Here is a 10,375-nt window from a genome sequence, read left to right as displayed (position 1 = left end):
TGGGTTACGCATTGTTGTAATGCTTAATTATATTCCAAAAAGGATTTGGCTTCTGATTCTGAAAGAATTTTGTTTTTCTTTTTATTAAAAAAAAAACAGTGTTTTTGTGCTATTCTCGAATTGATACATTGAATCAAAGAGGTTAGAAAAGAATTTTGTTTGCAGTGATTGATAAGACAAACGCCCAGAATTTTCACACCTCTTTAATTGTTAAGGATGCTACCTTTCGTGTTTTTGTGGCTTATGGATAATAACTATGCATGAAAGTATGAAAGACAAACATCATTACCAAATATAATTAAATATAAATCAAATTTTAAAAATGATTATTAGGTAAGAAATGCATGGGAGTATGACTTTTTCTTGTATTGATATGTAGTATCAAAGAACATCAATGTTTCTCCAAAAATAAAAATAAAATAAAAATCAATGTTTTCAATGTTGGAGTGACCATCGCCAATGGCTTCCAAGTTAGAAGTCATGGTTTTGACTAGCCATCCATAGGAAACAACTAACAAGTGAGTCTAACCTAGACCAAAAACAATTCATTAATTGATTCAAACTTAAACAAATATCATGCACATGTGTTTTGGAAAATGTTACTTTTTTATTAACTCCTTTATGTGTTCCATTAAAAAGAAAGTAATGAAGTTTTACTAAAGAAAAAAGGGAGGATGTGGAATTATAGAAAAGAAGAAAAACTTGAATAAGTTATGTGAATTATAGTGTTGTTTTGTATTATGGATTCAAACTCAAGTTAAATTTCTTCAAAGCTGAATAATTAAACACTATTAGTATATTATTATATAAATAATTATAAATAATAATTTTTTATATTTATATAATTTTTTTTTTAATCTTACCTTGTTTATATTTAATTTTAAGTATTGAGGTTAATTTAAGTTGCTTGTTAAGTAGCATTTATAAAGTACGATCTTCCAAGCCCAAGCCCAAGCCCAAGCCCAAGGTCCAAATGAAACAGACCATATTCAATTTAGGCCCAACTATCTAGTGGCCTATATGTTTACAATAACATGGGGTTTTATCAGGATGTTCAATAATTATAATATTATTACAATATTATTTATTTATTTCTACAAAAATGATAAATCACACCTTTATTACAAAATTAGAATTATAACTAAACGTTACGTTCTAACAAAAATGAATAGTAATTTTGACAAAAAAAAAAGCATTGAAAAGTGTAAGTGGCACTCAATATTATTTATTTATTTCTAAAGAAATAATAAATCACATTTTTATTATAAAATTAGAATTATGGCTAAACTATACGTTCTAACAAAGATAAATAATAGTTTTGACAAAAAAGATATAAGTATTAAAAAGTATAAATGACACTTAGAAAATTATTGTCAGAGATATATCATTCATTATAGGCAATAATGTGAGAAACAAAGAGGAATAGTTAATTTAGTTGATCCTAGCATTAGGAGTTCTTAGTGCACCTAATTCGATGTTGAAAAAACCAAAGAGGTTCAGACTTGATTCATTTGGTGTTTGGGGAGTACGGTAGAAAAATGTTTTGGATAATATTACCACTATTTATAATTTACCAAAATTTTTAATTACTTTACGTTAGAACCACTAAAAAAAAGAAACTTTTTACACATGTTGTATAAAAGATCATGCAAACCAAAAGAAAATCCATCAATCAAGAAAAGATATCAAACATTATATATAAAACTAAATCTTGGTCTTTGAACACTTCATGTGTTTACAAGGTCCTTAGAAAGACCAGAAGTATTGACCAATCCAAAGTCAACCGCCTTTTGTTGACTGAAAACGCCAAGTCAAACAGCGCGGGAATGAATAACTACCATAGGATCTCTCCGCTTTATATCCACCGTTCGTTTGCCTCGTGTCCAAAACTAAAACGGATCCCGAGGCAAAACGCCGTATCGACCATGGCGGAGCCTGGAGAAGATGAGAAAATTTTCATTTATTTATTTATTTATTTAGTCAATTTATCGCTTCAGAGACTATATAACCTTGAATCAAAATCCCTAATTTTAGTTTTCTCCATCGATTTTGGGGAAGAAGAGCTTCTCGATCGAAGAGGTGTGATCCAATTTGATGCTGTTCTTTATTCAATCCATTGAATTTTTAGGTTTGAGCTTGTTTTTGTTGAGATTTTGATTTGTTGATTTGTGGATTTGGATGAGAAGATGATGTTTGGATTTGTTCTAATTGAATAGGATTGATGAGATTTATCAGCTCAAGTGTTTGTTGATTAATGGCAACGTTTTTGCGGCACCCGGAATCTACAGTACGACATGACAAGAATCATGTAGGATGGATGTGGGGATTTCTCCATTTCTTTGATTTTCACCATCATCTTCATGTTCGGAAGATGCTGACTGATAAAAAGCACACAGATGGCAGGCATTCTCAGGGTGAGGGTTTACGTTTTTTACATAATTTGTTGTTATCTGTACAGTTTAGGGTTAAAAAGATGCAGTTTTGACTATATCCTTGTGTTGATTGGAAGGTTCAGTAATTTTATAGTTTTATCCATCAAGTGTGTCTGATTGGATTAGTGTAAATTTCACTTGAAAGAGAACAAAGAGATGATTCTGGACTTGCTGATAGAAAATATATCCAACTGTTCATGGAAACAAAAGCTTTAATATTACTTTAGTAGGAGCCTTCTAACCACCAAAAAGAGTTTAGCAGCTCAGTGCATGAGGAGAGAGGGGAGGAGAGCTCTTGAGTTTGTAAATTAGTTTGTTTTTGTTTTGTTGATTTGGCGTCTGTTGGTTTTGTGTTGTTGCTGGTCTTCGCCTGTATTTCTTTTCTTTTCTTTTTTTATTTTACGCTTTCTATATGCTTGCTGTTCTCTTATGCAAGTGAGAACCTCCTTTCCTTAAGCTGTGAGTATTTAACGGCAATCAAACGACAAGCTGCTCCCGAGAAAATGAATTAGATGAATACTTATGGCCTCAAAATTTGTTTTTAGTCCGAGTTTATCTGTTTGTTTTCTAGGCAAAAGAATTTTATGTTCAATTATATAGTTTTTTGGATAATTAGTCCTCAAAATATGAAAGTTTTACTTTAAAACATTTTGAACTTTCGGAAGGTGTGTGTTTCAGCTTCTGTTAAACTTGCATGGTGAAGGACCCTCTGCAGGCGCTTTCCCAACAGTATTTTTAACCACTGCTTTTAGTTTGTTGGTGTAGTTTATAGAAATGTCATAAGTCACCTCTTATTGCTGGCTAGAAAATTTTTATGATGCTTTCTGGTTGCTTGAAAGATCATATATGTGATTTACTTAGTTATGCTGGATGCTTGGGTTGGTAGCTCATTTAGTCTTGTCGTCATTCTTCTTTTAACAATCGAATTACCTTATTCCAGGAACTAAAGATACAAATTTGAAGCAAAATGTTCCTTTGTCTGGTGAAGAACATGAACTTTTACTGAGCGAGGCGGACATTTCGGTGAGTTCACTTGGCAAGTTTGCCTATATTGAAACAAGATGTGCTGCCAAGCAATGCTATGCTTTTACTTTCTTCCCATTGAAGTTGAACTTGTCATCCTTTGGTCTTTTCCAGTTTCATTTCAGTTAGGAAAATTGTTCAATTGTATTATCATCTAATTTTGCCATATTGTCATCTTTGTTATTGGTGTTTGGTTGTTTTTTGTGCTTCAGCTACTTAAAAATCAATTAAAAAAGGTTTTATGTGACAGACAAGCCCTTGACTGGAGTTCTCTTCTTAATGAAGTAATGTTCTTACAATTTGATATGTTGATCACCACTGATTTTTCTATTTTGTTTGGAATGTTGCAGATGGATGACAAAGTGAATGCCAAAATAAAAAATTCTGCCAGCTCTCGGATAAAATCTCTCATTTCAAAAAAAATGTCAAAGAAACGAGACAAGAAAAAGAAGACTTCTCCATTGGCCTCCAAACTACAGCGAACTCTTTCCATCCATTATTTGGAATGCAATGATTATGTCCTTTCTGATGAATTATCTTCAGACAGTGAGGCCTCAACAGTTGAATCTAATTCATGTGAGGATGAGTCTTGTACTAGCAGTGGACCTGCAACACCGATGTGGGAAGACTTCGATGGGGCAAGACAATTTGAAGCTTATGGCATTGTTAGTACTATTAGTCATGCCGGTCATAACCAACTTAATGAGATCGGAAATCAGTTTGTAGAGAATCAAGTAGTGCTTACTGAAAAGCTAACTCAGGCAAAGGATGCCTGGATTAAGCTGAAGTCCTTAAAATATGATACTAAAGGCCAGAGTGCAGATGTAGCAGTCTATCAATCAAAAGATTTCTCAGATATGCTGGATTTATTCAATACAAATAAGGAGTTATTTCAACAGATCTCACAGGATCCGAATTCTGTTTTTATACATCACTTGCCAGAAAAACATGCTTCAAGTTCAGAGATGGCATTGACCAAGTCTGGTTCATTCCCAGGAACAGCGTTATCAGGGAAGAAGAGAAGTGGTCTTTCTAGATTTAAACGTGAAGGGGAAGGAGGGGATAGTGGTAATTCAAGGGAATCTCAGGCTGATAACTCTGCTTCAGTTTCAAGTACTAATGACAACAGTTTGCAACACGGGGCTCCCAGAGCACATATGCAATTTGGTTTTCTGAAGCCAGAACATGCTGCCATGAATAGTTCAGGGACTAATTCCAACTTGGAGAGTTTACTTGCTTCTCCTCGTGGATTTAATAACCAGATGGATGCTGTAGCTGTTTCGAGTCGTTTTAAGGGCCTCAAGCAGAGGATACAAGATTTAATCCAGGAGACCAAGAAGGAGCAACAGCGCATATCTATGGATGGGCTTTTGCATAAAATCCCATATGGGCGTAAGGTTTCTGAAAAGGATGAAAGGCATAATTTATGGGATGGACTTGCTCCTGAAAAAGCTTTTTCTGCTAATAGCAAGCATTACAGTAGAGGTTTTCGGAGATCTCGTTCTCTTACTGAATCCTTAGAGAGTTATAGTCGTTTGCTTGAATCTGTTTCATTTAGTGAATATGATCATAAGGTTTCTGAAAATGTTAAGGGCGAAAGGCATATTTTGGGGGATGGACTGGTGCCAGAAAAACCTCTTTCTGCTAACAGCAAGCATTACAGTAGTAGTTTTCGGAGATCTCGTTCTCTTACTGAATCCTTAGAGAGTTATGGTCGTTTGCTTGATTCTGTTTCATTTAGAGAATCTACAAGGCTGCCTGAGGAGTTGGGGTTGGTTCAAGAAGATCCTGTTATGCAGAATAAAAAGAACCCAAGAACACTAGGAAGAATTCTTTCCAATCCTGAATATGGGTCATACTTACAGACCAAAGTTCTTCTAACAGGTGATGGAGCAGTCAACCCTGTTGGTTCTTATGTGCCGAAACCCATAGATTCAATCATCCCTGAAGAGGAGTGCAAAGAAACAAATATGTTGTCACCACATGCACTTGCTAGTGAGACAATTGATGGGGGCCTAGAAGAGATTGCGACAATGAATGAACTTGACCAAAATCAAAAGGGAATAAGTAAAGATTTAGTTCATGTAGAGGAAGCAGGAGATGGACTTGTATCTGTGGAACATATGTTGAGAGCAAACCATGGAGACATAGCAGATGGAAATTCAGAAAAAGAAATGTCAGTTAATGCACTTGATCAGAGTAGTCAACCAGATGCCATGGATGATTTAAAAGGAGAACAAAATAGCTACTCTGTCATCAACGAGCAGGAGGTTACCATTGAGGAAGAACCGTGCAACAAGCAAACCAAACCCAGCCCCATATCTGATCTGAACTCATGCATTGAAGAGGAACCTGTCTGTCCTGCAAAATATTCTGCCATAGAAGGTAAAACACCAAACATCTCAAAAGTTTTCATTCTTTTTTTCTTTCTTTTTTGGTCATATATCATCTCAATACTACTGTACAAACATTCCTCACCAAAGTAAACTAATTACCAACGAAATTAATAGCTTCAATAGTCTTTGAAGATACACAAGTTCTAGAAAGAAAGAATGAATAATCATCAGCTTTAAATGTCAGATGTAGACCTAATTTTCTTCATCACTTGCTTTTAGTTGAACATAAAGTGTTGTCTTACAAAGTTCAAAACTATTTTGTTCATCTATGTAGGAGGTTCAGAGCTAAGCATTGGAGGGATACTTTGTCAGGCCCCAATTGCCCATTTGGACCAGGATAATGAACTTGATGTAATAGAAAGAGACACAACAAAGACTCAATTACAAAGTGCTGTTGCTGATGGAGATGCTTTCTATGTTCAAGTGAGTAAAAAAGATGAGGCTGAGTTCAAGTATGTTAAGGACTTGCTGAAGAAATCTGAGTTCAGTGGCCAAAGTTTACCCAGAGAATTTTACTCACCCTATCCAGAAGTGCATCATTCATTACTGCAAAAAGACACAAAATGCTCAAACCATGATACAGACATTGCAACAGATGATCATGAAATGTCTCTGGATCACCAGCTTCGGTTCGATCTAATTAACGAAGTTTTGGCCGACATCTATGTGAGATCATTTTCTTATTGGCCCGGGTTCATGCATTTTAATTCACGTACTAGACCAATGCCAACCGGTTACCATATTCTTGAAGAGGTGTGGGAAAACATCAGCTGGCATCTTGGTTCACAAACACTTCATGCTAGTCAAAATTTAGACTCCATCAATGCTAGAGATTTTACTGCAAATGATGGATGGATGAATCTCAGATGGGATGCAGAGTGTGTTGCACTGGAGTTAGAGGCTCTTTTGCTTGATGATTTAGTCCATGAAGCTGTATTAGACTACAATGGCTTGCTTATTTCTTCCTAAGTTTAAGTTCTCTTTATCTATCTCTTTTTTGTATGTGTGTATCATTGTGTGTATGTATATATATATATATATATATATATATGTAAACAAAGTTTTGTGCCATTATTTATTCATATGTATAGTGGTGAAATAAAAATATCAGTTGATAGATTTGGTCAATGGAATTAATGATTTTGATCATGCTATTATTATGTCTTTATGAAAAATGGAACCTAATGAGCTCCTTTTTTATTTTTTTATTTTTTTAATTCTGGTTACTGACTGAAAAGCAATGGAAGGGATTTGGGGAATAAAGGTGCAAGATATAAAGAGAGGTCAGAAGATATCAAGTTGGTTAGTGCCTTTCTATTTATTTATATTTTAAACAGTTAAGAATCTAATCAATTGTTCTAATTCCTTTTTCTTAGTTTATAGACTTTCATGGAGACTTTCTTTTATATTTTTTTAAAAAAGGTAAATCATATTCATTGAAAAGGTAAAAACTATCAATAAAAGTACAAGAGGAAAAAGCCACAGGACTAGACCTTTTTTTATTTTTTTTTTGCTAAGAAAAAGCCACAGGACTTGACCTGACCTGATGCAAAGAAACACAAAGTTCAAAAGCTACTCTACAAAATTTCCTTGTAAGATTTTAAAAAATAAATAAATAAATCACAAATTTCTTAAGAAAAAAAAAAGCGTTACAAATGAAAAAAAAAAGAAAAAAAAAGAAGTAAAAGTAACATGCTAATAATTCAAGAAAAGAGGATCATCTATCCTATATGGTACAAGGGCAGTTGAGCATTTAGTTTAGCTGTGTTCAAGGCTGGCCATCACTTCACCAATATTAGTTAATTGTGTGAAAAGACTAAAAAAAAATCTCAGTTTTGTTGGATAATTAGCCTGTTTGATTTTTTTTTTTTTCATTTTTGATTAAATATATAAAAATTTTGAGTTAAAAAAAATTGATTTTCATCCCTGTATTGGCTCAGTTATAAAATTGGTTATTTATTTTTAAAAAAAAATTTTTTATCAAATGCTTCTAATTAGTCAATAAATATTTTTTTTTTATTATTAAAATATAAAATGAATAGTTTTCATTGATAATAAAAAGTGCGACACACACCACCTCTCTCACCTTTCATATTATATATATATATATATATTTTTAATAAAGTGGATAAACCACACTCTCATTTTTTTTAGTCCGGATCAACAACATTCATACTTCTTTGAAAATCAAATTGCTGAAACACATCTTTAGTAAATGTTAATCACTATTTGATTCTTATTGCTTGTGGTCCATTGGCTCTTTCTTTTATCAAGTCAATGTTTTATCTATTTACTATTTATTTTATTTAATTATTTATTTATTTATAGAAACATATCTTTTTCTATATGATATCTTGAGAGACAGTGCCAATGCATACAAAGACTCTGAGAATAACTTGTTTGCCGTGTAGTGGATGTCACTACCATCATGAATCCTTATTTTACAATATCACATCACTTAAACAAGAAAGTCTATGTTATAACTTACATCAGGATTGGCATCTTTTTCTTATAATCTTTTTTTTTAATTTTTTTTTAATTATTAATTATCCTTTCTTGTTTTTAATGAAATTGTTTATTCTCACTAGGAAGGATTACATAGTATTGTATTATTTAATGTGGATATGGACAAACAATTTGGCAAGAGAATTCTAGGGAGTTTGAGAAGGAGATCATTTGTTTTTTTTTTAATTAATTAAAAATTAGAAAAATTGATTTAGTCATATCAAGTCACAATCATCATTAAAAAATAAATTTTAAAAAAATCAATAAAATCAACTTCTCTTCTTGTTTTTGGATTTGGACCTTCCTAAGCTATTAGCTATGGGTCATCATAATTTTTTTTATTATTTAATGAAATGAATCAAAAACTTATATTTAATTGAAGATATTTTAAAAGAATCGGGTCGGATCTGGATTCATGAATTAAACCCGATCCGTTATGAGGTGAGAGGTGGAAGGCTAAAATGGTAATTAAACGAGGATAACGACAAAGCGATAAAAGCGAAGAGGTATAGAGAAAGGTTAGACCGACACGCTAGGGAATATAGTGGCTGAGATGCTGACACGTGGATGGCGATTAGATTATGACACGTGGACGGTGGATTGCCATCGTCTACCTCTTCTCATCTCTATAAATGGAGGCCTGTGTTTTCATGCTTCTCATTGCGTATAGAGAGTTGTGATTAGGGTTGAGAGAAAAGCTTAAACTCTTCTTTGAAAATGTCTTGCTGCGGAGGAAACTGCGGGTGTGGAGCAGACTGCAAGTGTGGCAGTGGATGTGGAGGGTAAAAGATGAGATCTTTGATGTTTTCTTTCATTTTTGTTTCTTTGTTTAAACTCTTGGAAAGATTGCATCTTTGATGTTTTATTGACGTTGTTTCTTTAGTTTTACTTGTTTTCTTTTGGGGTTTCTTTCTTGTAAATCTTATTAAAACTGTTGAAAATTAAGTTTTCATCTTTGATGTGTTTCTGCTCTTGATTCATGTTTTTGGTTTCTTTTTTATTAAAACTCTTGGAAAGATTGCATCTTTGATGTTTTATTGACGTTGTTTCTTTAGTTTTACTTGTTTTCTTTTGGGGTTTACTTTCTTGTAAATCTTATTAAAACTGTTGAAAAGTTTTCATCTTTGATGTGTTTCTGCTCTTGATTTCATGGTATTGGTTTCTTTTTCATTAAAACTCTTGGAAAGATTGCATCTTTGATGTTTTATTGACGTTGTTTCTTTAGTTTTACTTGTTTTCTTTTGGGGTTTCTTTCTTGTAAATCTTATTAAAACTGTTGAAAATTAAGTTTTCATCTTTGATGTGTTTCCGCTCTTGATTTCATGTTTTTGGTTTCTTTTTTCATTAAAACTCTTGGAAAGATTTCATCTTTGATGTGTTCTTGTCTTGTTCATCTCTTTTATGCATAATTTATAATAAAATTCCAGATGCAAGATGTACCCGGGCTTGGCTGAGGAGAAGATGACCACCACTCAGACCATGATCGTTGGAGTTGCTCATGCAAAAGAGTATGCCTGATCTATATATTAAATTATATACTTCATGGTTTTATCTTAAATAGTTTCAAACTTATCATCATCATCATCATGATCATGTCTTTGAATTGATTGAAAATTTGCAGGCAACTTGAAGGGTTTGAAATGGCCACTGGATCCGAGAATGGAGGTTGCAAGTGTGGATCAAACTGCACCTGTGATCCTTGCACCTGCAAATGAAACTAAGAGAAATCTAAAGACCTGAGTTTTAAGAGGGAGAGATTTAAGAAATCATAATGGAATAATAAGAGTCCTAATGTTTGTGTTATGTATTTACTTGTGTTTGTGTGTTTGTGGTGGTTTGTGTCATGGGCTTAAATAAGAAAGAAAAAAGGCTCTCTTTTGCCTGTTTCTCTCCCTCACTCTCTCTCTCTCTGGTCTTATCCTTGGCTTTGTGAGTGTGTTTTTAGAGAGTTCATGGTGTGGCCTTGCTTCATGTATTAACATGTTATCAATGAAACTATAGGCCTTTCTTTGCTGTTTA

At 33.3% G+C, this 10,375-nt stretch overlaps 2 protein-coding genes across 5 annotated transcripts; both read left to right on the top strand.

Moving 5' to 3' along the window:
- Positions 1-1,901: 1,901 nt before the first annotated feature.
- On the top strand, positions 1,902-6,915 carry LOC120255504. Of its 4 annotated transcripts, none has more exons than XM_039263320.1 (5): positions 1,902-2,079; positions 2,217-2,414; positions 3,373-3,455; positions 3,806-5,840; positions 6,126-6,915. In XM_039263320.1, exons 2-5 carry the CDS (start codon positions 2,255-2,257, stop codon positions 6,818-6,820), a joined length of 2,973 nt encoding a protein of 990 aa, XP_039119254.1. In that variant the 5' UTR covers positions 1,902-2,079; positions 2,217-2,254; the 3' UTR covers positions 6,821-6,915. The 4 variants fall into 4 exon arrangements, with proteins under 4 accessions (XP_039119254.1, XP_039119253.1, XP_039119255.1 ...); XM_039263319.1 differs by having other exon boundaries at positions 1,902-2,128; XM_039263321.1 differs by lacking the exons at positions 1,902-2,079; positions 2,217-2,414 and adding an exon at positions 2,659-2,731.
- A 2,072-nt stretch (positions 6,916-8,987) lies between these two features.
- On the top strand, positions 8,988-10,375 carry LOC120255501 (metallothionein-like protein 2). Its single transcript, XM_039263316.1, has 3 exons — positions 8,988-9,138; positions 9,784-9,864; positions 9,978-10,375. Exons 1-3 carry the CDS (start codon positions 9,074-9,076, stop codon positions 10,069-10,071), a joined length of 240 nt encoding a protein of 79 aa, XP_039119250.1. The 5' UTR covers positions 8,988-9,073; the 3' UTR covers positions 10,072-10,375.

This window comes from Dioscorea cayenensis, unplaced genomic scaffold (assembly GCF_009730915.1).
Source record: "Dioscorea cayenensis subsp. rotundata cultivar TDr96_F1 unplaced genomic scaffold, TDr96_F1_v2_PseudoChromosome.rev07_lg8_w22 25.fasta BLBR01001033.1, whole genome shotgun sequence".
Taxonomy (NCBI): Eukaryota; Viridiplantae; Streptophyta; class Magnoliopsida; order Dioscoreales; family Dioscoreaceae; genus Dioscorea; species Dioscorea cayenensis.
This window is presented reverse-complemented; position numbering and strand designations above follow the sequence as displayed.

Bases quoted from the DNA above. Each gene is read 5' to 3' on its own strand.
- LOC120255504 (XM_039263320.1), top strand. From the start codon at position 2,255: ATGGCAACGTTTTTGCGGCACCCGGAATCTACAGTACGACATGACAAG. The intron at 2,415-3,372 runs GTGAGGGTTTAC...ACCTTATTCCAG, and splicing joins AGATGGCAGGCATTCTCAGG to GAACTAAAGATACAAATTTG. The intron at 5,841-6,125 runs GTAAAACACCAA...TCATCTATGTAG, and splicing joins AAAATATTCTGCCATAGAAG to GAGGTTCAGAGCTAAGCATT.
- LOC120255501 (XM_039263316.1), top strand. From the start codon at position 9,074: ATGTCTTGCTGCGGAGGAAACTGCGGGTGTGGAGCAGACTGCAAGTGT. The intron at 9,139-9,783 runs GTAAAAGATGAG...ATAAAATTCCAG, and splicing joins TGTGGCAGTGGATGTGGAGG to ATGCAAGATGTACCCGGGCT. The intron at 9,865-9,977 runs GTATGCCTGATC...GAAAATTTGCAG, and splicing joins GGAGTTGCTCATGCAAAAGA to GCAACTTGAAGGGTTTGAAA.